At 43.5% G+C, this 26,890-nt stretch overlaps 1 protein-coding gene across 2 annotated transcripts in view; it reads left to right on the top strand.

The window, feature by feature from the left end:
* The window catches only part of CCDC3 (coiled-coil domain containing 3), an 83,956-nt gene extending 57,490 nt beyond the window's left edge, over positions 1-26,466 (top strand). Inside the window, exons 3-5 of one of the 2 annotated variants that reach the window (XM_054695093.1) lie at positions 24,550-24,760; positions 25,417-25,551; positions 26,110-26,466. In XM_054695093.1, the coding sequence (XP_054551068.1) occupies positions 24,550-24,760; positions 25,417-25,551; positions 26,110-26,204 (441 nt within the window). In that variant the 3' untranslated portion in view covers positions 26,205-26,466. Of the gene's footprint in view, positions 1-24,549; positions 25,552-26,109 lie in introns of those variants that run through there. The other variant, XM_037510614.2, reaches the window with a different exon arrangement.
* Positions 26,467-26,890: the final 424 nt, after the last annotated feature.

Genomic DNA, 26,890 nt, shown 5'->3' with positions numbered 1-26,890 from the left:
CTGATGTTCACAATTGCTGCTCCAGGAATGGAGTGGTAGTCACAGAACAGAATACTTAGATCACTTCACATTCCACCCCAGCAGAATTCCTTCCTTCAGGAGGTAGTGCAGGCAGCAAGATCAGTTAACTTGGGTGGAAGTTAAGACTCAGCTATTGGCATAAATGATACACACTCCCTCTTAAAAGGTTCCCAGAGGAGATTATTTGACCTCCTTTATCAAAAAGACACCTTTCTCTTTGATGGCTAAGGCCATCCTGCAAGGGACAGGAAGATGGACCACTTAATAAACTGTATTGCTTCACTTCTTCAACTCAGGTATGTGTCCAGTGAGGTTATCAAGTAGTCATTCCTGAAAGGTCCAGAGGGAGATTTTAGTGTAAACTGCTGAGAAAAGGTTATCACTTTCATAATTTCTCTTTCTTTTCTTCTGTTGCATTCTTTATTGTACTTTCTCCTGGTACCCGAGGCTTTCTGAATTTTGTCTTCCCAAGTTTTTGACTTTCTAAGGTGTCTAAAAAAAAAGTTGGGGTTTGCTGTGAGCCAGAGTTGGAAATGGTTGCCTGTGGTATTGGCTGGGTGACCTCCTACACCTTGGGCCGCCGGTGTCCTAAGAACCGTCTCCAAGCTCTGTGTGTCTATATTACATTTAATTTGGACAGAGTTGCGATGCCATTTGCTGAGCTGTGTTTGAACACGCTGAGACCTTGTGTGTGCACACCTACATTCCTTGACTTCGCCCAAATGCCCCAGCAGGCTTGAGGTTAGGGAAAAAAATGTGTGATTTTTTTTTGTTTTTTTTTTTTTTTTCAACTTGATTTGGCAATGATTGTCTTTCAGAAGTAGAGGGCTCTCTGAAGTCCTGTTCCATGTTAGTTACTTTTCTGGATTTTGCCTACAGTTTGAGATTGATAGAACCTATCCATCTATTAGTGCTTTTTGAATGCAAATTGAATTTCATTTGAAACTGAATTGAGAAAAGTATCTGCTCAGGAGGATTTTAATAGGATCTGTGGGATTCTGATGTATTTCAAATTAACTTTGATGGGTTCCACGAATTCCTTGGGCAAAGAGAAGCAATCTTTTTGGAGTGTTTTAGAACAAAGAGTATGTATTAGAGAATTCACTTCTAAAATTCCATGTTATTGTTCTTTATGTGGTAGTAATCATCTCTAGAATTAAGCTTTATTGAATCAAAAAGAACTCTTTTTGTCATAGCAATGACCCAGTTTTTCATAAGAAATCAATGACTTATTTTTTAAAAGGATTGTTATAGCATGAGAGACTTGGGAGCTACAACCTACCAATGCGATATATGGACCTTACTGGGATTATGATTTGAGCAAACCAAATTTAAAAAAAATTGCGTCTGCAAGGCAGGTGTACTGAGTGTTAGCTAATATTAAGAATTTTGGGGGGCCTACCCTGGTGGCACAGCAGTTGAGCGCTGGCCTGCGACGCTGCTCGCAGCCTCTGCAGCGCTGGTTTGATCCCCAGCAGCCAGCGAGGGTCCCACATGGCACAACAGACCTCTCCTGTCTCACCCACTGCTCCCCTCAGCAGTGTATTTTGTCAGTCTGCCTGTTCTGTTCCCTGCTCTGGCTCTGGTGAATTCTCTTACCCTCCCATGCTTCTGACTGTACCCATTGCATCTATAAATAAATAAATATTCAAAAAAATTTTTTTTGCATTTGGTAAGTGTAATAAAGATGGTGGTTGTGTCGGGGGGAACGGATTTCACATTGGGGTTGCCCTGCAACAGTTGTGGTCTTTTAGAAGGCCCTTATAGCTAGCGAAGCCTCTGAAATTATTTAGAGGTTAGATGATCTGATAACTGGGATTTCTTTAAAATATTCCTTCAAAAACAGGTGGGAAGGGCCTGTGAATAGAGGAAATAAGAGAGGAAAACAGTGGGAATTGCTGAGGGTGAGCAGTGATAGATTCTACTTTTATGTATGTTTGGAAATTTCCATAATCAAAAGTTTTTTTTTTTTTTAAAGAAAATTCCTTTTCTGGGTGGAGATTGGAAAACAGGAGTTGACAAATATCATGTCAGTTGTTGAAAAGAAGACTGGATATTGTTGTCTTTCTTTTTGATCACAATGTTTTAGTCTGAAATCTTAAAATATATATTCTTTATAAGCTGGAAGTTGTCTTGGGAAAGTGATTATGTTTTATTTATCTTTCTATTGCCAGGAGTCCTAAATAAATGCCCCCTGTGTTTGATTTCATGCATTTTTTTTGCTTCTAGGAGCATAAACTTTATAATGTCTTCATGATGAGTTGACCCTTGATGAAATATCCTCTATATCTTGTGTAACACTCCGTGTCCTGAAGTCTACTTTCCTGGTGTCAGTATAGCCATACCAGCTTTGTTTGGTGTGTGTGCATTTTGCTTATTTAGTTTTTTTTTTTTCCCTAACCCTAACTCTGATCCTGACCCTAAACCCTAACCCTAACCCTTATTTAGTTTTTTCATTGTGATAGCATTAGGATTCTCTCCATCAGGGGTCACCACCATAGGATACCCACCACCAAATCACCCATAGGACACCACCACAGTCCACTGTGCTTCCTTCCCTCTTTGTTCTTGCCCCTTCCCCTTTGGGTGCTTCAGTTCTATAGTCAGTTTTCTTTTTCTTTTTTTTTTCTTCTTCAGCCAAGACAGCAGAAGGGATGATTTATTGTACACGTGTTACATTCAGCCAACTGAGAGCAGAACTAGTCCAGAATGTCACAGGTCGAGGGCAAAGGACCAAAAGGGACTGGTTTTGGTACGAGCAAGGTGGGTCTCTCAAAGGTGTTCGCAGTGATCAGATGGTGATGGATGTTCTAGATTCACTGAGACAAAGTTCTAGACAGTAGCATGCGGTTCAACAATTTGTACCAGTGTCTCTGGCCTCCGGCTTTCCTTATTTCTGCTTCTGTGGCTTCATGGGTGTTACTAGTTTACTTGGACCTCTGCCTCATCTTTCTTCTTTTGCACTTCAGCCTGCGCATTCACTTCTTCCTCCACTTGGCTCTCATGGCGCGGAGGCTTCCGGGAAGATGGCGCTAAGGCCGAGTATAGTCAGTTTTCAAGGGTTAGCTTTTAAGGTTGTTTTTCTCTGGTTCATAGTTTGGAACTAGAGTTAGTTTAACTGACTGGCGATACCACTAATTGGTGATACCATTCAATATTTATCTCTCTCCCTCTGACTTATTTCACTTAGCATTATCCCTTCCAGCTCCGTTCATGCTGCTGCAAATGGCATGCATTTTTCTTTTTTGATTGGTGAGTCATATCTATATATAATGAAATACATACCAGCTTTATCATGCATAGTGTTTCCATGGCATATCTGTGTAACTTCTCATCCTTTTACTTTTCACATATTTGTGTCTGTGTGTTTAAAGTCCATTTCTTATAAGCATCATATAGGTGGGTTTTGCTTTTGTGTCCAATACATCCCCGTCCTTTTCATTCTTAATGGTTGGGCTTAAGTCTACCATTTTGCTATCTATGGTTTTCTGTTTCTTGTTACTGATGTTTGTTCCTACCATAATAAAAAAACAGGATGTGAAGCAAAGAAAGTTGGCGATTGTAGCATTATAGGTGAAGAATTCCAGGAGGGATCATTAATATCACATCCCATGGAGCACAATTCCAACCTGTCACAAACAAGGCTTCCTACGAGGGCATCATAGCCGTCCTGCCCACCTTTCACTCAGTCCACTGTTGCCTTACACCCTTAGGTTCCATTCAGCAAAAATTCTTGCCTGCCTGAGCAATAATACATTAATGGTTTTAAATATATGACTTTGGAGTCCCAGCCAGTGGAGCTGAAGGTTTCATTACTTTCTTAGGCTCAAAATTTGAGCCTAGTGGTTATACACGACCCAGTGCAGATAACTGAAACCAGTTATCTGGGCTCAAGTGAATCATAGTTGCCTTTGTATCCAGCTGTGCTCTCCATTCCACAGCTGGGTTGCTGCTCTGGTTTTGGTTTCTGCTCCTGTTTTCACCCTACCCAGTCCCCGCTCAGGACTGGAGCACTGTCCAGCACTCCATGTGCCTAGCTACTGTCATTTGCCCTTATATGCTCCCATCCATATTAAGGGGCCTTGTTCATGGGCTCACCTGTGGATAGTGCTGCCTGGCTTCTGTTGAATCCCAGGTATTGCTCGGCCCTCACCAGCTTATCTGGGAGGTGTATTTGCCATGGACAGCACTACTTCTGTGCCTTTTGGGCAAAGCCCCTTAATGGCCCACTGCATTTGTAGATGTTCCCTTTGTAGCTCAATCAGGCTCCAAGGCCTGACCCACCCTAGTTCTGGCTTTGTGAGAGTTCTTGGCTCGTCCCTCCTGTTGCTCTTTGCCTCATACATGAGGTTTGGGCTTTACTAGCCCTGGTCAGACCATCCCTTAAGCACAGTGCTCACCTCTGGGCACCGCATTAGGATGATGGGAGAATTTCTTGAGATATAGAGGCAGAGCATGAGTGGTCTTGAAAAGTGATAAAATGGCCCAGGAAGCCAGGGATGTTCACTCTGGAGTAGAGGATATGGTGCTGTGGACAGACTTTGAGAAAAAGGAAATGGCTTTATTCTGTGTGACCCCAAATGCAAGGGTTAAAAAATCATTTGTGTCATATTTTGCTATAAGGTACATAGGTATATTTACCTGTAGGATAGGTAATTGTGCTGGGGGAAAAAAGGAGGCGGGAGAATTAGGTGTGGTCAGAGTCCCTGACTATGGAGGCCACGTTGCCAGAGCAGCTGCAGAGGGTTTGCTTCACTGGGCAAGACCTCAAAACGTGATTCAGTAGGTCTGAATTTTAAATTAGTCTTGATTAATAGTGGGTCACAAGAGATTTTAAAGGGGAAAAAGATCTTGATTTTTGACAAGGATCCATTGCCTATTGAGTGTAAGCCAACGAGGCAACGGGCACCATCCAGTTGGGGATTTTAATAGCCCTCCTACTGGCTGGATTTCTGGGTCCCTCCAGGTATCTCTGCAGACTCCCCCTCCCTAGAATCCCCTTCCTGCCTATCTGCTTCCTCATGGAGTCTGGTCTAACTCAGCTTTGTTGCTCTCCAGTTGGGTTCTCCTGGGACTATGTGCTTCATATAAGTTATTTCTGCCTCCTAACCTGGCTTCCTCTCCTTCGGCTCACAAAACCTTCTGGAACTTCAAGCTAAATCCACCCCCTACACCTGTGCTCAGTGCTACTTGGGGGCTGCTCACCATCATCATATCCAGATACCACTTTCTAGAACTGCAAGTCTGCTTTGAAAATTTCCAGCTACTCTTACCTTGTTTTCTTTCATTCTTCCCACTGTCTCCAAAACTCTTTAAGACTCCAGTTGACCACATATTTTAGAGTCACACACACACACCACCCCTACACACACACACACACACACACACACACACACACAACTGTGGCAGAAAAGCAGGAGTTGCCTGGGCACTTCACTTTGAAAGCCTTTGTCTCATGATTACATTCAGAGGAAGAAGTCAGGGATTTTTAGAGATCTGTAGAAAGTCAGGGAGATAGGTGTTAACTGAGGCCCCTTGTGGAGCTCACACCTGGCTGTTCCACTTAGCCTGTTGTCAAATCATCAGGGCTTAGATATTCTTAGGCTGAGTGAAACGTGACAGATTGGCTGCCATGGCAACCCAGTTATAAATTCCATTTTGGCAACAGAGTCTTACTTTGGAAGGCATTCTAGGATTTCCACTTCAACCCACAGGCGTAGGATTTCCTAAAACATAACAGAAGAATTTAACGAGCTTGTTTCTGCTCAAAAGTCTTTGCAGCCTCCTAGTGCAATGCTTTTTGTATCTGAAGTCACAATTGGAAATATGGAATGTCCAGGTCTTTGACTTCCTTTGGCTTTCTGGGAGATTAGGAAGGGGGCTAAAACTCAGATCTTCACCTCAACTGTTGCTTAAGGCAATGATACCAGATGCTGAAAGCAAAAGTTGAGGCTATAACAGTTCTGTAGCATCTGAAACCAGTCTCTTTAAGGCACAAAACTGAGCCCACAAACCTCGTCCATTCCACCAGAGGGAGGAAATGCCACTCTCTGCTGATTTCACCGTGAAGCACAGCTGTGCCGCAGGGACGTGCATGCTGAGTTCAGGTGTGCTTCTACATGGCAGGGGAGATTGCGTCAAAGGCTGTATGCCCAGAGCAGGGTTACTGACCTGTAAAACTTAATAGACTAATGTCTCCACAAGTCCCAGGCATGAAGCCAGGCTGGTAAGTAAGGGAGATGAGGAACAGACACACTTGTTACCTTTGAAGAGCTTGTCATCGAGCGTAGAGGTAGAGACAGGTATACACGTGGCTGTGATATATATCCAGACCTTGTAACAAAATTGGCTTTAATTATTGTCTGTGCTAGACACTTGCAACAAAAGGGAGATTCCAAGCACCTGGGAAACTACAGGGGGTGGATTACATGCATTGAGGGATCCAGGGAATTCTTTGTGAAGGTGGCGTCTGGGATCAGCCGTGGAGTGTGTGCCATTTACATGAGTGGAGGTGGGAGTGGAGGGACAGGCCAGGTGGAGCAGCATCAGGAATAGACTTAGAGTGCTGTTTGAGAGCAGTGAGAATAATTCAGAGTGCCTGTAATTTAATGCTTGTGAACTAGTAATGATGCCAAAGCAGGGAAACTAAGTGAGCATCTCCTGGTTGTTTCTGAAGGTTTCTGAGCAGAGAAATGACATCATGCAAGTGTGCTGGTGTGTGTTCCCCAGGCAGGGGAGGATCACCCTGGGATTAGTTTCCCTTCTAGAAGAGTAAAGTTACAGATGGTGGGTCCAGGGGAATTTTGTGGAAGGCCATTCCCGTCTGGTTTTGTCTGCTTGGTTTCTTCCTGTGTTCTGAGATTTTCAAAGCATCCAGATGGTCTCCTTTCCCCAACTGACTTTTAAAAATCAGTGATTTATTCTTCACATCCATCAAGGGGTTGTCTTTCTTATCTCACAAAGGCAGTAGGGAAGGGAAGGATGTCATAAGTTTATATAGTAGACATTTGGCAAGCATCAGAACAAGAGTATGTTTTTCCAGTGCACAGAAGGCCCCAGGCTTCCCTTCTTGGCTGTTAAGTGGCATTTGGTGAATCATCTCTTTGTGTGTCTGCTGTATGTGAGACGTGACCTCTAAGCAGCATTTTATCAGACTCAACCAAAGGGAAGAAGTTAGAATACTTACTGGGTCCAGACAACAGTGAGCTCCCTCTTTTTCTACAACCTCTTGGGGTAACTTAAACATGCTGGGGGTCCACTGAAGAAAGAGCATGGGGAGAAGTGGCACAGGATGCTGTGGAAAGAAGGAGAAAGAGGAAACAGAAGAGAAAGCCCTGGAATGGGAACAGGTCAGCGAAATCCGAGAGACAACCTGGCAGTTAGCCACTGACATGGTGCCCTAGGCCCTTGACAGACAGCTTTCTGGTCTTTACAACCATCCCACATGTCAGATACTGGCATCTTCATTTTGTGGAGGGGTGATTGAGGCCCCTTGAGGCTTGGTTGACTGCCCAGGGCCATGAGGCTGGCAAAGGAGCTGCAGGGTTGCAACCCAGCCATGTGGTTCCAGAGCCTCTCCTGATAGAAGCCCAAGGAAGGGTGGTAGAGACGGGCCAGGGGCAGCTTCCAGGGCGCACAGGTGGCAGATGCCAAGCCCTCTGGGAAGCGAGTTGTACCCGCCTACCATCTGGGTGGGGCCACTCAGTGCATGTACAGTGTGGTTACACTATGGGCATTATTCACAAACATAGCATCTCTCTCAAAGAGTCAAAGAACCATCTGTAGAAGAGGACATCCATTTGTTAAGGCAGAAGTGGAAAAGATAGAAGGTAGGGTAGGGGGGAAACACTGTGCAACAGTGTGAATGTGCTTAATGCCACTGAACTTTGTGCTCAGAAATGGCTAAAATGGTACTTTCTATGTCCCGTGTATTTTTCCATAATTAGAAAAAAATAATTTAAAGAAAGATAAGGCCTGGCTTTTCTGCCGTCAGTGGAATCTGCCAGCAGCCAGGACTTCCTGGCTTCAAGGTCAATCAGAGGGCCCTAGTCAGGGGGCTAGTTGCTTGCTCTGGACTGTTGGGCTGACCTCAGAGCAGACATGCACTCACAGCCTTGGGGGCAGGGGCACGGCACGGAGGCACTCTGGCCACAGAGGATGTATGAAATTTATGAGTCAAAAGGTCACCTTCTCAGGGACTAGAGAGGAATTTGATTTTCATTAACTGGACTTTTTTTTTTAATTTTTAAAAATTTTTAAAAAAATTTTATTTATTTTTTTTAATTTAAATTTTATTTTTATATTCCCCATACAATTACAATCCCCTTATTTTTACCCCAAGCCCTCCTTTCCCCGCCCCCACCCCCCCCATTAACTGGACTTTTAAAAAGCTGGGACTGATGTCCTTCCTCACTGAAATTGCCTCCTTAACTCATTTTTAAATTGAATATCCAGACTGCTCACAAGCAGAATTAAGGAAGGGATGAGGAGGCAGTCATGTGGAATGATGGTTTTCAGTTTTGGCAACTAAAACCTATATACCAGGCAAACAGCATCTGTAGTTTGTCCTGGCTTTTCTCACATGAACTTGGAAGGTGCTGGTTCCACAAGAATGACATTATGGGTGCTATTGAGGCCCCTGAATAGCAGCTCTTAGCCTGAGCCTCTGGTTTGCAAATGAAATCGCCTTATTTGAAGGCCTCAGTAGTCTACAGAGCTCAAGAGCATGGGTATCACCTTTTAAGATAAGATGGTTTGGTTTCAAGTTCAAGCTCATCACATCCCATGGGGTTCTAGATCAGTTATATCAGCTTTCTGAGCTTTGGTGTTATAATCTCCAAAGCAGGGAAAGTAGTACCACCTGACTATCAGGGTTTAATAAGAATGTGTCCAAAAGACCTAGTACAGTGCCCAGCACATAATAAATGCTGAACAAATGATATTAATTCAACACCAGAATACAGTAAAGATGAAGCCCTAAGTCTGGGGACCTTAGTGCCGAGTTATTTGTATATAACTAACCTCCACCCCTAGCCATTCCACCTAACCAATCCTGCTGGGTCAGGTCTGAATTTGCTGTCCCGAGGTTGTTAGCCTGAGTAGTGCAACTGTGCCTTTCAGACTCAAAGTTGGGAAGCCTGGATTCTGCCTGTGAGCGGGCTCTGAGTCACTGGCAGCCGCTGATCAGCTGCCTCTCTCCTGACTGTGGCTGTTCTACCCAAAATGGCAATTGCAGAGTCCTCATAATTCCTGCAGGGTAAGGGCTTATGCATTGCACACCTCCCTGGGGGTCACCTGCCCATCTCCACTGCAGGTGCTAGTGCTCCAGGTGCTCTTGGGGCCATGTGTATCTGAGCATGCGCAGAAGGGACAGGTGGTGCTGTGACACCTAGGTGGATGAGAGAAGTGCAACTAAGAGCTGAGCCACCCTTCAGTAATTACGACTTTTTAGAATGTTTACTAATTTTTAATTATACAAGCAAAACATGCTTGGATAGATTATCCATGTAAAAATATACGCATTGCTAATAAAAGCACAACTTCCTTCAACTTTCAGTCCCAGATTCCTTTCCAGAGGCAGCTGTGCTAACTATGAGGATCTGTCCAACCTCTGACCAGGGCTTTGCATTCCTCAATGTGGACACTTAAAAACTAGATTTGTGGGCTTTTTCCTCCCTACAAATAGTCTCAAACTACGTGAGTGAGTCTAAACTTGGCGTTTTTTTCACTTGATAATAAATGTTGGAGATTTTCCTCTTTCATCTTTTCATTTCGAACATCTGTGAATATTTTTCTAGATAGGTAATGAGAAGAGGGGAAAATACAACTTTACACTTGAAATCTAGAATGAAACATAAAATTTCATGGTTTTATTCCCTGAATAGGAATAAGAGATAGAGCAAGAATATTTATGACAAAATAATAGGAAGAAGATGAGAAAAACATATGCTTTGAATGAATTTAATCTTAAAGTTACACAATAAACAAATATTAGTCTGTCATTTTTGATCCATTCAAAATCTGAAGCTGTGTAGGTTCCCTATTGCATTTTAAGGTATTAATAGAATCCAGAGTTTCAAATTTCCTGACAAAGTTTTGAAAAAGAGGAGAAATACCTTATTACATGCTATAATGTTTTAAACCAATTGGATTAAAACTGCATAGGATTGTATGCTAACCTATAGCTAAATAGAATGAAGAGGGTCAATCAGACCTTAGTATAAGTCAGGGCCTACCTGGTGGCCTAGAGGTTAAGTCTCAGCGCTATCACCACGATTGCCTGAGTTCGATCCCCGGCCAGGGAGCTGACCCACATGACGCAGCAGACCTCTCCTGTCTCGCCTGCTGCTTCAGCAGTGTATTTCAGTAGATCCACCTGTTCTGCTCCCCACTCTTTCTCTGGTGAACCCTCTCATTCCCTACACCTCTGGCCTACACCCCAGTTCTTCTATGCAGAACAAAAACAAAACAGACCTTAGTATAAGTCAGAAGCTATGGAAGGCAGTTATACGATCCAAGGGGAGGGGAGATTACTTAATAAAATGTGGAAGAATGATTTACTATTTGGAAAAAATTTATACTCACATTATTCCATGTGGCCTAGTGGACTGAATAATGAAATGTGAAAAATTAAACCTTAAATCAATACAATACATTGAGAAAACAATTTGGTAACGTGAAACAAAATTCTTAAAAATGTTTATTTCTAATCTATTTCAATTTTATTAAGTGTCAACCCTAAAGAATCCTAAAGAAAAATATGGTGGTATTTTCTTTAACCTTATTTAAAATACGGTCACATTTTGAAACAATAAAAGGAATATGGTTAAATAAATTATAAAAGCAATCTTACTATGAAATATTTAATGAAATAGACCAATGAAATTCTTGGATTATGCTGTTTTACAAGTAAAACTCATAAATTTTTAGCATGTTTTTAACTGGGTTTTTAAAAATCATGCCAAATGATTTCAAATGAAAGTTGTCTTTGAGGGGTGAGATTATAGGTGACTATTTTTTTCTATTTTTCAGTACTTTCCAGTTTTTAAAAATAACCAGCATATAAAAACTTCATTAGTCTTTCAGTCAACTGTTACTCTTTTGAGCACCTACTCTATGTCAGACACTGTATAAGACATTAAGGAAATAGCAGTACAAATGAAAAAGTCTCTTTTAAAGTATAGTGGAAGAAAGAGACAATTAGTCATTAATAAGCCTGACAATTCTAGCAGGGCACCTAAGATGGCTACTAGAGGAGGCTTCTTACAGGAGAGTGAGGAAAGATATCTGAGGAGGTGACGGAAGGATGGGAATGAGTCTGCCTTGCAGTCATGGAACAGCATTCTAGAAAGATGGAACAGCATGTTGTTGAAGAGGTGGTTAGGAATGACTTGGGTGTTTTGTATAATGAAACGATAATTAAGTCATACTTAAAATTTCTTCTCACGGTGGATATCCATTTTTCATTTGTCACAGAGTCTGGCCAGAACCAAGCATGGCATAGGATTCTGTAATCTAATGCTTTTCACATGTAAATTTTGCCCTTTCCGTGTTATGGAAACGTTCACATTTGCAAAGACTTGTGCCTGATAGCAAGCCAGAAGTGAGAGACCTTGAAAGTTGGCAGAAACATGTTGCTGTACTTTAGAGTCCATTTGTCATCTGTCATTTGTTTGAAGATTTTCCAGTAATATTTTTACCTTATGAAATACTAAGAGTTGATTCTGGGATATGGGGTTGTTGACTGAATCTAGGAGTAAAAATTAACAGTTAACATTTAGTGGCTCAGAGGCTTAGAAAATACATCTAACCATATTCTCAATATTTCTAATTTGCAAAAGAAGGAAACAGTTCTGTAGCCAGTAATTGGCAGAGCCAGGTTTGAAGTGAGGCTAAATCACATCCCCAGCTTTTTCTGTGTTGAGAGACTGCTCCAGGGCCACCGGTCTTGATTCAGCAGAAGAAAACCCTGTATCTGGGTTGGATAAATTCTCCTAGACAGACATTGAGCTGGTCAGGCCCTGGAGGTAGCTGTGGACAAGCTTTCATCGCTATGTGTGCTCACATCTTATAAATCTCTGGCACCTTTCACACTTGGATGGGTTGGTAGGGAGCCCTTTGGAGTTTTCAGCCAGTGGTGATGAGGCCAGGAAAACACTAGGTTTCTATTTCAGCCTACATCCCTTCTGCACTTATTAAATGCTTACTGCATGTTTGGTGAGAGTGGACATCCTTGTCTTGTTCCAGATCTTAATAAGTCTTTCAGTTTTTCACCATTGAGACTGATGTTAGCTGTGCGTTTGTCATATATGGCTTTTCTTATGTTCCTTTTATCCCAAGTTTTCCAAAGGTCTTCATCTTAAATGGATGTTGAAATTTATAAAATGCTTTCTCAGCATCCAGTGATATTATGATCATACGGGGTTTTGTTGTTATTGATGTGAATTACACTGAATTTTGGATACTGAAATATCCGTGTGTCCCTGGAATAAATCCCACTTGGTCATGGTATATAATTCTTTTGGTGCATTGTTGGATTCAGTTTGCTAAAATTTTATTGAGCATCCATGAGTATTTCTTTTCTTTTTTTTTTTAAAGTTTTATTTATTTATAAAAGCACTGCGTACAGTCAGAAGCGCGGGAGGGTGAGAGAATTCACTAGCGCCAGATTGGGGAGCAGAGCAGGCAGACGGACGAAGTACACTGCTGAGGGGAGCAGCAGGCGGCAGGAGAAGTCTGTGCGCCATGTGGGACCCCCACTGGTGGCTGGGGATTGAACCGGTGCAGCAAGAGGCTGCGAGCAGCTTCGCAGCCCAGCACTCAACCGCTGCACCACCGGGGACGCCCGAGTATTTTATTTTATTTTATTTTTTTAAAGATTTATCTATCTATCTATCTATCTATCTATCTATCTATCTATCTATCTATCTATCTATCTATCTATCTATCATTTATACAAGCACTGGGTACAGTCAGAAGCGCGGGAGGGTGAGAGAATTCACCAGAGCCAGAGTGGGGAGCAGAGCAGGCAGAAGGACCGAAGTACACTGCTGAGGGGAGCAGCGGGTGGCAGGAGAGGTCTGCGCGCCATGTGGGACCCTCCTCCGGTGGCCGGTAGCAGCTGGGGATCGAACCGGCGCTGCAGAGGCTGCGGGCAGCTTCGCAACCCAGCGCTCAACCGCTGCGCCACCGGGAAGGCCCCGAGTATTTCTGTTTTTGAAAGAGTTTAGCAGGATATACATTAGTTTATCTTTGAATGTTTGGTGGAACTCATTCATGAAACCATCTGGTCCTGGGCTTTTGTTTTGGGGAGGGTTTTGATTACTGTTTCAATTTCCTTGCTTGTAATCGGTTTATTCAACTCTTCTACTCTTTGTTCAGCCTTGGGTGAATGTACAATTTTGTTCTGCCATTTTCAACCATAGTAATAAATGATTATTGTAAGGGACATTAAGAAAGAATTCCCTGGGAAAAATACAGAGGCTGCGTAGCTGAATGGACCAAGGGGTGAGAGCCAAGGGCTCTCTCAAGGCCAAGGGGATCAAAATCTGTTTGTTGCCTGTAGGAGGGCTCTGCCATTGTCAGATGAGATTCTGGGTAAAACAGAGGTTTATTTAATGCAGGGTCAATATGCAGGACTGATATGGTAATAAGAATTACACCAAAGAAGCATAATGCATAGCATTTCTGAACTTTATTTGACCACCCCCCCACCAAAACCAATCCTTTGTACCCAAGCTAGCATCTCATGAAATGAGCATTATGTAGAAGACTGTATGGATTTTTCAAGAAATATAACTTCATTTCTCTGTAACTAAACCAATACATTTCCCTTCCCATGATGGCAGGGACTTGACCCAAGGCAGCCTGCCCTGTCTGGCTTTAACCATGGTCAATTCAGGATGTAAGCCCTGGCCATCTAAAACCCTGTTCCTCCTCTTCCCCATCTTAGGGCAGCTTATGATTCTTCCTTTTAATCATAGCTGTGTTTTCTGTAAGCCAGCATCGCCCTGCTAAATTCACTTTTCCTCATCTCCATCATGTCCTGCAACTTAAGTGGGATGGGTATGGAGACTGCAAAATTGCCCAGTCAGTTGGATGGAGGGGGAGCATATCAAAAAGGAAAAATCCATGCATTTCAGGGATTCTTAAGGTTAGTTCCTTATCCTACCAGGAAAGGCAAGCAAAACTTCCTTCTGGGGATATGGGAATTTACAAGGATCACAGTGAGACCTGCACACACTTTTGAAAGGCAGCTCCTTCTTCTCTTGCCCATGTTAAAGTCTTGGACTGGTTTCTATTTCAGCCTACATCCCTTCTACACTTATTAAATGCTTACTGCATGTTTGGTGCTGGATGATGAAAGATGAAACCCTTGTATTTTTGGGCAGCTTGTGGTCTAGGAGAGACTCAGAATTGACAGATCACAATGTGATAAACTCAAAGGTGGAATTGGGAACAATTACAGTAAACATCACAAAGGAGGTGATCCCTCAACCAGGACTCAGAACAAATAGAATCTTCTTAGTTGGATAAAAGCTTGAGGGGCAGGTCAGAAAAGATTTTCTAAGCAGAAGGAACTAAGTGTATGCAAAGTCAGGCAGACCTACTTGAGAGAGCCTAGTGCAGTTAGTAGGTAGCAGTTCAAACAGGACATTCCAAGTTCAAAATGCATGATAAAATCATTTTTTTCTTGCTTATTCTATGCCATGTGCTATGTTAGCTGCCTACATATATAACCTTACTTAATCTTCAAAGCAATTCTATGTGGAGCCCATTGTAGAAATGCAGAAACTGAACAAAGACAGGTTTATTGACTTCACGATGGGGGAGCCAGGATGAAATCCCAGTCTTGCCTGGTTCTGAAGCCACCCTCCTGCCCAGAATGCTGGGTAGCCTCCTGCTTGCCCGGTGGAGTGGTGGTCGGGAAGGAGAGCAAGAAGCCCTGAGCCAGCACAACCTGTGGAAGGGGACTCGTGCACCAGCCTCCCTTTCACTCTGACCCCAGTCCTAGATTCCTATTCTTCACCCTACCTACCTTCCAGCCACACCCTGTCTGGGGCATTTGCCTTCTCTTCTGTTGCCTTCTTTGTTTGCCTTCTCTTCTCTTCCTGGCACAAGGAGACAACTCTTTGGACACTGGGTGGAGAAAAGAACCAGATGTCAAGTCAAATAGTGTCATAGAATCTCACATTGTTTCTCCAGAGAGTTCTCAGAAGAACTGTCCTTGCGTTACATCTGTGGTTTGGGAGTGTTTTCAGTAGCTCTGGGTGTCATCCAGCCTCTTAGTGTCAAATTGCTTTGGAAATCATGCTTTAGTGATGTGCCGCCTGCCCACACAAGTATGCTTCTAGGGATTTAAAACAATGGTGGCATAAAGAGAAGGGGCCACAGAACTAGAGAGGACTTGGGTGCGATGAGTGAACCTTTAACCCCATAAGAGTTTCTGAGTCACACAGAATGACAGAACATAATCAGAAAAAGGTACAATGCAAACTATACAGAAGTAACTGATGACTTTCATCACCCTTCAGAGTGATCGGCCCACTGATCTTTAAGGTTCCTGAGAAGTGCACTTTGTAGGTTCCAGAAAGCTTATCTTTCCAGTGCCATTAGGGAAGCATTTTAGAAACAGTTGGCCAATCATTATGGAAAGAGCTGTTTTGCTGACTTCCATCTGGTAGTTTGAAATTGGCAGCAGTCCACGGAGATGGACTCAAAAGGCCCCTTGACTAGGATCATTGAAAACCTGGCAGCTGAAGCAGGAATCACACAAGTATTTGAAATTAGTGTGAAAAGGTGAGGTGGGGGCAAAGAGGGTATCAAGAGAGACTAGATGTTTCTCCTGTTCTGTTTTCTGTCCAAATGCACCCGGTTGTCAGCTGTTACCTTTATATCTCCTTTTGCTCCAAGTTCCTCTCGATTTTAGGGTTCAGGAATTTTTTCCTGCAAAGGGATGTAGTATTTTAGACTTTCTGGATCAGTCTGTGTCCTGGCTACTCAGTTCTGCTGTGATGGCATGAAAGCAGACATACACAGTATGCAGACAAACAAATGTGGCTGGGTGCTAAAAAGCCTTATTTGCAGAAGCATGTGGTGGGCCGGGTTTGGTCCATGAGTCATAGTTTGCCAATTCCTGCTCTAGATTTTCATTCTTTTTCTCTTCCTTATTATTGAATCCCAAGAACAAGAAGAAAGTGTTAAAAAGGCAAGCTGTTTGTGTGTTTGTTGTATTTGGATGATCGTCCCTCATTTTTAACATTTCAGAAAGTACACTTTGTCTTGCCTGTTTGTGGTTATTTAAATTGAAAGCAGATGTGAAGGCAAAATATCCTCTGAGCATTTGGACTGTCTGCTGCCACGAAATAGTAATTCTTAAGACACAGTTTGTCCAGCTAGATATTTATTGGCATATTGCAGAATAATTCAGAAAAACTTTCTGTACCACACAGTGCCAGGCATGGTATAATAGATGATTCTTGCTGAATAAATGACATATGGAGCTAGAACTGTTGAGAAATTCTTGAGATAATTTAGAGGTGATTCTGTATGGTATACGGAGTCCATGTGGCAAGTCTGTATGGCATTTGAAGTCTATATGATGTATCTTTGGCATATGGAATTTAAATGGTGATTCTATACGATACGTGGAGTCTCTATGGCATTTGGGAACTGATTGTGCTTGTAAGTGGCATATGAAGTCTGGTATGTGCCATATAGTTCATCTACCCTGTAGAGCCACCACATGAAGTCTATGTAGCATGTGGGGTATGTATGGTGATTCTATATGGTAGATGGAGTCTATAGAGTAACATGCATACACTTCTTTACTTTTCAAGATCTTGACTGTGAAACTTTCCCAAAGCACCTGCACTTCCTGGAGAGACCAGAGAAGACATGGGAACATTTTAGGTAGAGGCACAGATGAGACAACCCCCACGGGTTTGTCCTGTGATGGGAGACAGGTGCTTTCCAAAAGTCCACACTAAGATCACTCAGCCCTACTGATGCAAAAATGCCCATCTGGGTTGCCTTTCCCACTGGCCAGTGGACATGAGAATAGAGGCTGATAAACAGTGAGAGCCTGTCTTGCTGCCCCCCTCCCTTCCTGCTTCCATGGAAATGCTCACTGGAAGTGAAACAAATGCCTGGAAAATAGTCATGGTGAAGTGTCAAAGAGAAACAAATGAACAGACAACCTATAAATGGCATGATTCCAACTTGGCTTAAATTATCTGCACCACGGAAACACTCCTGGGAAGAAATACACTGAAATATCATCAGTGGCTACCTCTGTGCAATAAAATTACAGATGATTTTAGTTGTCCTTTTTGCTTTTGGTTCCATAATTTAAAAAAGTTTTTCCACAATAAATGTGGGTTTTTAAATAATAGTTTTAAAAGATATTATTTGAAAGAGGAGATAAAGAATGGGTGTCCCAACCTGCCATTTGTCTTGCTGAGAACACAAGAGCAGCCTCCCCTCTGAGTCTTCCCATCCACCTGAAGCAGACACCCTGTTGGCTACATGGAACTTTCCAGGGGAAAGAAACTCTGCCACAGGTGAATGATGAAGGTGCTTAGACTTCTGACAGGCAAGTGCTTTCCCTAGCCAATCAGAGCTGGTGTGACAGAGGCTCAGGAAGGGGTTTCGAGTTGGGAATCTTGCTTTGGGGGTAATTTCAATTGTTTCTCTTTGGTTCTTTTTCAAAGAAAATGGGGCAATACCTCTTTCAGCTTCCCCTGGCCTTTCCTTTTCTCAGCTTGCTAAAAAAGTACCTCACAGCTAAATGAGCAATAATGTGTCCTGTGTGTGTGTATGTATGTGTGTATTGACCTCTAGTCCAGGGGCCTAAGATCTTTCTACTTGAGGCATAGCCCACTTTTCTGGAGAGATAAAAACCTTCCACTGAGGAGTTTGCAATGTATCAGTCAGCAGGTATACTCCTGGGGGTGGCTTCTGCCGGCAGACATTGGGGCAGGCAGTGTGCACAGCTGGAGGGCCTGTGGAAGGCATGTAGGGACGGGCCTATGAAATGTTACAGGGTCACCAGACAGAGCCGGGGGAGAACAGCCCTCCAGGAGGAGGGCAGCGAATGGCAGAGACCCAGACATGGGAAAGGACATGGTGTAGGGGACAGCCAGCAGCAGGCTGCTTTGGGCATAAAGCGGATGAACAGAAGGATGCAATATAAGACTGGAGATGCAGGCCAGGGATTTTTAAGAATGGAATTCTAGCACATAAAAATAACGAACATTCAGTGGACATTTGCTGTATGACAGTCTATTATGTATAGGCTGCTTTAACAACATACCATAGACAGGGTAGCTTATAAACAACAGAAATTTCTCATAGTTCTGGAGGCTAAAGGTCAAAGATCAGGTGCTAGCATGGTCAGGTGAGGGCCCTATTCTGGGTCTGTCTTCTCTTAAGGGACAATGGGGGCTTTCTCAGGCTTTTATAAGGATATTAATTTCAACTCTGGGGGCTCTGCCCCAAAGACCTAATCACCACCCCTAGAGTCCTGCCTCCTAACACCATTACATTGGGCATTAGATACATGAGAATAGGGGGAGGGCATCACCATTCAGATCATAGCACAGGGTATAATTCTGAGTACTTTCATAGGAAAACTTACTAAATTCTTGAAACAACCCTTTGAAAGCTGTGGTTCTCTCACCGCACATAAGGTAACTGTTGCAGGTCAGGGTTTCAGGGAGGCTGATTCTGAACTGAGAGTAGGTGCAAGAGGGTTTTTGGAGAGTGATCCTGGGATTAACACCTGGGAGGGAGGTGTGGGAAGAGCAGGACTGGGCAGAGAGAAGGGCTGGCCTGGGATGCAGTCTTACTGAAGGCCAGAGCCTGTGCTGTGCAGACACTCTGAGGCTGGGTGGGCCCTGGTTTCACACCCTTGAATCCACTAGTCATTGCACCTGGGTAGCCCAGAGAAGGAGGTGTGACTTTGGGGGGAATCTCAAGTTAGGGGCAGTTTTGGAGACAGACAGCTATCAACCAGCAGCAGTCAAGAAATAGGAATAGCCCTTTCAGTCCCTAAAAGGGCTCTGGCTGGTGTAGCACCAATCCCTGACCTTGAACTTAGTATCCTTTTCCACTGGTGAGCAGTGTGACCTTGGATGAGGCAGGACCTGAAACCAAGGCAACTGGGTTTTCACCATTTCTCTAGATTGTAGGGTATGTGGTAGGGCACTAGCGAATAATTCTAAGCAGACGGGTTACGGCTCAAGTCTTCCTTGGGAAATTTAACTCCTAGTCATAGCATGTAGAATGGAAGGAAGAGAGAAATTGGGAGATTATTTTTGTTTAGATAAAGGTAATAACATATAGCACAAAAATTCAGAAAGTACAAAAGGGTACACCCTGAAAATCTCACCCCTGTCTCCCCCTACTTGCTGGACATAACCATCCTTACCAGATTCCTGTATATTCTTGCAGACATAGTTAATGCACATTTCAGCCTAGGTTGATATGGTACCATATTTTACATTCTCATATCACAACAATTTTCATATCAAACAATCCACACTGTTGTACATCTTTCATATTAATGACATAACTTAGATACTTCTGTAAAGCCTTCACAAAAAGCCACCTTGTTCTGTTAAAGATGTTTCCACAGTGTGAATTCAGTGTGAATTTATCATAATTTTTTTTAAAGAACCCTTGATGGGGTTTTAGATTGTATTCAATTGTTTCCCCCAGCAGCTCTATGGAGAAACAGTTGACAGGCAAGATTGTATAAGTTTAAAGTATACCATGCATTGATTTGTGACACACACACACATATATAGTGCAAAATAATTACAAACAAAGGATTAGGTAAACCTCCATCACATCACATACTATGTTACCATTTTTTTTGTGGTGAGAACATTCAAGAATTCTTTTAGCAGCTTTCAAGTATATAATACAGTATTGTTAATTCTACTCATCATGCCTTACATTAGTTTCCAGAGCTGCTCATCTCATAATGGGAAGATTGTGCCTTTCAGCCATCACCTCCCATTTCCCTCACCCCCATGTAACCACCATTCTTCTGCCCTTTGTATGAGTTCAGAGTTTTTAGATTCCACCTATAAGTGACATCATGCAGCACTTGTCTTTCTGACATATTTCACTTAACCTGGATAGACCCCGAGGGCTTTATGCTGCAGCCAATGGCAGGCTTTCCCTGTGCTTCTAAAGTACCTGTAGCAGAGATGTGCATTACTTTTCTTTTTTAGACTTTTGGCCTTTCCCTGTTTCCACCTGTCCAGAGATCTGTTCTTGCAGCTGCTTTGTCTTGCTGGCACTGCCCATACGCCTCTTCCCCAGGGTTCCAGAGCCAGGTCTTGCAGACTGTGTGCACTTCATGAGGCCAGTCCCGAGGGGCTGGGGAGTGGTAATGCATCCTAGCTACTGTCTTGTTCTTTTCACTAGGGACCCTGCCTGCTAAGGGGTACCCCAGCTACCCTGTGTGTGTTTACCTTCAGTCAGAGGTGTGTGCCTCCACACCACTCTGCTCTCCCCTTCTCAGGGCTGTGTCACCACAGTTTGCACAGCAGCCTTCCCACCTCAGACCACAGCCTGCAGGCGTTTTTTTCCCACTTACCTCTCAGTTCATGAAGCGTGATCTCCCAGTGTCCTTTTTGGTGCAGTCCTTGCTGATGTCCAAAAGATGCTCCAGTTTTTCCCCCAAGTCTCAGGGCTCTACGGGTGTAATTTCAGTGTGGTTAACTTTCAGATTATCCTCCCAGGAACGAAGCTGTGAACCACCTCCCATGCCAGTATCTCATCCTTATCATTTTGTTCATTGTTTTTTGGCTGTTCCTTTCTGCTTTTCTTCCTCTCATCCTCAGTAATTTCATGACTTTTTCTTTTTCTCCTAACCCTAGCCCTTGTGATCTTTTCCATAGTGGTATGCTTAGATTGCTAGGTGCATTGACTAGGTTATTATTTGTAGTTACCATGAAGTTTATGTAAAACTTCTATAAGTCTATAACAGCCTATTAAGTTGATAACAACTTTTTTTGAATGCATTTTTTTTACCCAAAGTGAGCATATTGTATTAAAACAATTCACTGTAAAATGAAGAATATTGCTAAAGGTGAAGACATTACATAATGCTAAATTGAATGCATTTTAAAGCCCTATATTTGACTTCACAACTTATAATCTTTTAATTCTCATATTGGTTTTATACATAATTAACCCACATCTTTTCAACATTAGATTAGACCACATATTTACTTTACCACAGAGAATCATACTTTCAGAGTTTTCCTGTTACTAATTGTGCCCTTTCACTTCAGCTTAAAAATACTACTAGACTGGTCTCAAGGGGAATATTAAAGAAGTAGTAAACTATTTCTCCTTCAAAGTTGAAGCACAGATTTGGGCAATTTTGGTTTGCAGGGTTTTATTTGCTCTCACCTCTCGGTATATCATGCCACTCATTTCTTTTGACTCATGAAGTTTCTGCTAAAAGGTCTGCTGATTATGTTAGGGAGGATTCCTTGTATTTTTAAAATAAATAGCCTGTTCCCTGTTCTTCCTTTTCCTATACTACAAATGTTGGTCCACTTGATATTGCCCTAAAGTCCCTTAATTTGTCTCCACTCTTTCTTTTTGCTGAGAATTACACTCGCCTATTTTCAAGTTCACTGATTCTTTCTTATCTAATTTTCAGTTCAGCTACTGTATTCTCTAGCGCTCTGATTTCTAGTCAGTTCTTTCCATCTGTTGAACTGCTTGCTCTATTCATGCAAATCTCTGAGCTTGGCGAGCATCTTTATCACCGCTGATTTGATCCCTATCAAGTAAGTCACTTACCTTAAGTTTTTTTAATAGTTTTTATCTTGCTTGACTCTGTTGGTTTCTATGCACTATACAAAACAGCCACAACTCCCAGTGTGGCAGGAGTAGCCTCATGTAGGAGATGAGCCTTCTGTAACTATGCTCTAGCTCTTGTTTTTTTGTCTAGCTGTTGTGACAGTCCAACAGCCAACTTCATTGCTAGTGGTGCTCAGACATCAAGGGTGTGTTAAGGTCTGTTAGTGTCCCAAAGGAGGGGTGATTATCAGTCTGCATCTAGATTGAATGATGGGAAGTCAGACTCTCAGAAAGCAGCTCTAAGTATGCACACATACCTCTCTCTGCAGAGGACTGAGATGGACATTTCTGTCTGCTCCTCCGCATTGAGCCCTGGGTGGTATATTCTGACATTTCCACTGGTCACCACAGCCATCAAGGGGAGTGTCCTCTGGATGACAGCTGGAAAACCAGGGTATCAGATGTGTGTACAATTTCCGTTTTAGGAGCTACCCTTGACCCGGGGCGTTACCTGTCAGCCTCCCTGTCACTGAAGGTGACTGTATTCAGTTCCTAGGTGTTTAACTAGAAGGCTGCCTTTCAGCACCACAGCTATGAAAGTAAGCTAACAGACCTCTTTGAGGTGTGTGGGGTTTTTGACAGTAAGAGGGGGTACATTTCAGTCTGTTGCCTCTTCGTGTGACTGGAGGGTATAGCCTGTTAGGACTGTAATGAACAGTTCCTCTGGGGCCCATGAATGTAAGCCCTGCTGGCCATCCAAGCCGGTGGTCAAGTGGTTCCCCTGGCTGGCAGCTGCAGAAACTAGACTACAGCAGTGCACGTAGGCTTCTCTCTAGGGACATACCAGTGGCCTGGAGCAAGGGAGAGTGTGAAGATGGGTCCCTCCAGCTTCTTCTTCTTTGAAGAGTATTTCATTTGGCCCCGGGACTTAAAATAGAAGACTGCCCTTCAAGCTAAAAGCTTTAAGATAAACAAAAGGCCTTTCTCACATAAAGACCGGGTGGTTTCAGCCCACTGCTTCTGCCCTGTACCCTGCGCTGTGGCGATGGAGTCTCGTGAACCCTTTAAGAGCTGTGTCTTTGTTTCTTACAGTCTTGTGGAAACAAACCCTGTGGGATTTCAGAGATAAATGTTTTGAGGGCTTGTCTTTTGGATGCAGGTATTGAAATTTAGGGTGCCAGGTATGGGATTCAAACCCTTCAATCCCCAGGGAGAAGCTCAGAAGCTTCTTGTGGGTCTCAGACGAGTGAGCAAAGGGACTTATGATAGAGTGTGTCTTAGCCTTTCCTGTGTCTTTTTTTTCTTTTTTTTTAAACCTCATTTGTTCACTGTGCAGGAGTTGCTCATCTAGTCTGAGGGGGCCTTTCTGAGGTTAATGTTCCATATGTGATTGTGGAGTCTGTGGCAAGAGAACTATTCAGTATCTCCTCTATCACATCCAGAACCCTGTATTTTTTTTATAGTAATTCTAATATATGTGACGCTACCTCATTGTGTTTTGGTTTGCATTTCCCTCATGAGTGGCATTGAACACCTTTTCATGTATCTGTTGATCATTTGTACATCTTTTTTTGAGAAATACCTATTTTAGGGGAGCTGGAACCAGTTCATGTGCCGGTGCAGAGTCCACAGCCAGGACCAAGCTCTGCTAGCAACCTGGGCATGGGCAGCACACTCATCCTTCCCATCTTGGTGAAAGGGGCTCTCACAGAGGCACTTCTGTATGTGAATAGATGCCAATTTGTTGTTGAGGAGAGGACAAAAATGAAGGACCTCTTATGTTACTGTGATGCCACTTCTCAGTCATATTACATACACAGGTGAGCCTTGAACAATGAGGGGTTTAGGACACCCCCCCAAAAGCCTGTGTGTACCTCACAGTCAACCCAACCCAGCCACAGGTTCCGCATCCACAGCTGGTTGAATCCATGAATGTGGAACGTGAGTGTGCCAAGACATTCCGTCTGTAAGTGGACCTGACCAGTTCAAACTGATGTTGTTCAAGGGTCACCTGTGTAACAGTACTGTCCTGTCTGTGCACCTGAAAGTTTCTGCAGCTGCCATCCAGGGGAAACACTGGCTTGGGTGACCAGCAGGGCTTACATTAATGGGCCCCACAGGGACCATTTATTACAGTCCTAACAGGCTACATCCTGAAGAGGCAGCAGACTGAAATGTACCTGTCTTTCTCCCAAATATTTGGGAGTATTTTTATGATAAAATCCTAGAATGACTAGATAAAAGGGTATATGCAGGTTTCATTTTTGATTAAACCCATCACTATATGCAAATTTACTCACAGTATACAAGTTCCAAGTCCTGATTATTTATTATATTGCCAATCAGCTATGTGAAAAGAGCAGTTCTGGTTGAGATTTATCTTATGAGTGGGGCTAAGCTGCTTTTTTATGTTTAAAAGATACATCTTTCCTGTGAACGCTTCATATACTTTGTGCATTTTTGTTTTTGGCTTTTACTTATTGAGTCATTACAGCTCTTTCTGACAGGAGTGACAAATAGAATAGCTTTTCAAAACAAAATCATACAAAGAACTCAAGTATATAGAGAGACTATTGTATATGAAGCTGGGGCTCAAGGATAAAATGCAGGAAGTGGTCAGGGCATTGGGCAGCACCCAGAGATGCTTGCTAGGTATAAAGTTTGCTAAAACTCACCTATCTCTGGCCATTCTTTCCCCAGCTCATGTGTTCCTCAGTGCAGAAGGCCCTGTTTGAGGAGGAGGACCACATCAAGAAACTGCAGCAGAAAGTCGCCACGCTGGAGAAACGGAACAGACAGCTCCGGGACCGGGTGAAGAAGGTCAAGAGGTCTCTGAGGCAGGCACGGAAAAACAGCCGCCAGCTGGAGCTGGTGAACCAGAAGCTCAGTGAGAAGCTGGTGGCCGCAGCAGGTGCCATCCCCCACATCAATGCCCTGGGGCGCGACCATGCAGGCGCCACCTACCTGCGGGGGTAGTGGGGGCCGCGCAGTGGCTCACAGCCCCTCGCCCGGAAATGGAGAGTGAGGGTGGTTTTGTACATGCACATATTTCAAATCTTGTAGGAGACTTTTTTTTTATTTTAATGTTTTTGGTAGTCTAGTGGGTTTAAAAGGCAGACTTTGCTCTCCTTGGTTTCTGGCCTCCTGCCCATCCCTGGCCTCAAAGTGTGCAGTAAGAGGACTCAGTGCTGTGTGCTTGTTTGAGGGGTCTGTCCTCCACTCCCAGGAGCAGCCTGAAAGGTGCACTTACTGGGATAAGGATAGCTAGAGTCTCTAGCTAAAGGCTGAACCCTGAGGTCCCTCCATTTCAGCTCGAGGACAACGATTAGTTTTTGATGAATGATCCAAAGCTAGTGACAGGACTGTCTGCTGTCTCATTTTCCATACCTTGGGATGGTGGCCTTGCAAAGCACCCAAGGATGACCATAAACATGTGCTGGGTGCCCCCGCGCCAGCTAGCATTTCCTCACAGCTGAGGCATATTAAGACTTAATGAGCTCAGCACAGATAAGGGAATTGAGGGGAGGAGGTTACAGGTGATTAAGAGGAAATCTACCTGACTTCCAGCCCCAGCTCTCCAGAGTTGTAGCCAGTGGACCTACTGGTCATCTCAAGCGAAAGGAAATTCCCTTCACGGGCCTGTCACATTGCGTCAAACCGTATTCCGAAGTTGGAAGAGCTGGAGCTGCGTCTCAGCCACTGGTAAATTCTAACTTATTATTTGCTCACTAATGACTTCCAACTTGTCAAAATTTGAGGCAAGTCAGTGCTCTTGAGAACTTCTGTGTTGTAAAGACACCTCCTTATCTATTGGGGATCAGGTGACCTTACCTCATTCCCATCCAGGGCTTTTCTGGGCATCCTGATTCCTGCTGATTTATGCAGATGCTTTCCATCCACAGCATGGTCCTTATCCTGAGAGAAATATTTGCACATCAGTCCATTTGTATCAGTTCCTGTACATGCCCAATGTGCTTCATGCTTTTTGGAAAGCAACCTTTAAAGACATTACAACAGGTAAAAAGTAGAGCTCTCCTACCTAAGGCCCAGCTGTGTTACTGAGAAGCCAGCTGAGTGCCCATATCTTGGTTATCTTCTGATCACGGCTTCCATACCACCAAGTTTCCCTCCCCTGACATGCCAGACAGAAGTTTTGAGTCTCTCTTTAGGGGGTCTGCCCCATAGAACACCCAGACACTGCAGGGCCTGATCACTTGGCCCTCTGTGCTGTAAGTGGCAGCTAGATTTTCATTTCACTAGTTTTAGGAAAACCAGGTCTCCTTGCTCTGGCAGCCAGTGTGGGACTTGAGTCCTGGTGGCAGGCTGCTGCCTCAGCAGTGCCGTCTACAGCCTGAACCTGACAGAATGGGAGCTTTTACTCAAGGGGACTTCATGTCTAAGCATCTGCCACTACTTTGCTCTATTCTTCATTGTATGGTGAATAGAAGTTGCAGCCTTCAGTTTATTCCCCTCGGGGACATTGCAATAAAGCAGCTTTTGCTTCTACCAAAGGGAATGATGAGGTGGGTGATTTATAACCACTGTCTGGAGAACTATGGGAGCTGGATTCCTACAGATGCCTTATCTTCTTCCTTTTTAATAAACAGAGCAATATTTCAGCCATAGTAGTAAGGAAGTGTGTGTTTCTTTTGGGTCAGAGATTTCAAGATTTCCAGTTGGGTCCTGGGAAAACAATTTAGATCCTTTGGGAGAAATGTCTGAGTAACACCTGGGGCATTTAGAGGACTGAGCTTAAGCCTCCTCTGCTGTCCCTTCTGGAATGTGGCCTATGCCTGCCTCTTTCAGGGTTCCCATCTCTCAAAACACCTGCAGAAAAGCAGTGTTCTCTGGGCCTGCTCCTCACAAGGAAGAAGAGGCTTCATTAGTCAAGGTTTCAAAAGTACACTCAGACCTGTTGCCAAAGGGCTCTCCTGGCCCATTATCGGCTGCACTGTCCCCTTATGCTAACCCTTCCACCTTGTGCTAGTAGGAGGTTTTATGCAAGAAAGCACCAAGAATTACTCAGAACTTTAATAGAACC

Source organism: Talpa occidentalis, unplaced genomic scaffold, assembly GCF_014898055.3.
Source record: "Talpa occidentalis isolate TD23 unplaced genomic scaffold, MPIMG_talOcc4v2.1 talOcc4.14, whole genome shotgun sequence".
Taxonomy (NCBI): domain Eukaryota; kingdom Metazoa; phylum Chordata; class Mammalia; order Eulipotyphla; family Talpidae; genus Talpa; species Talpa occidentalis.
This window is presented reverse-complemented; position numbering and strand designations above follow the sequence as displayed.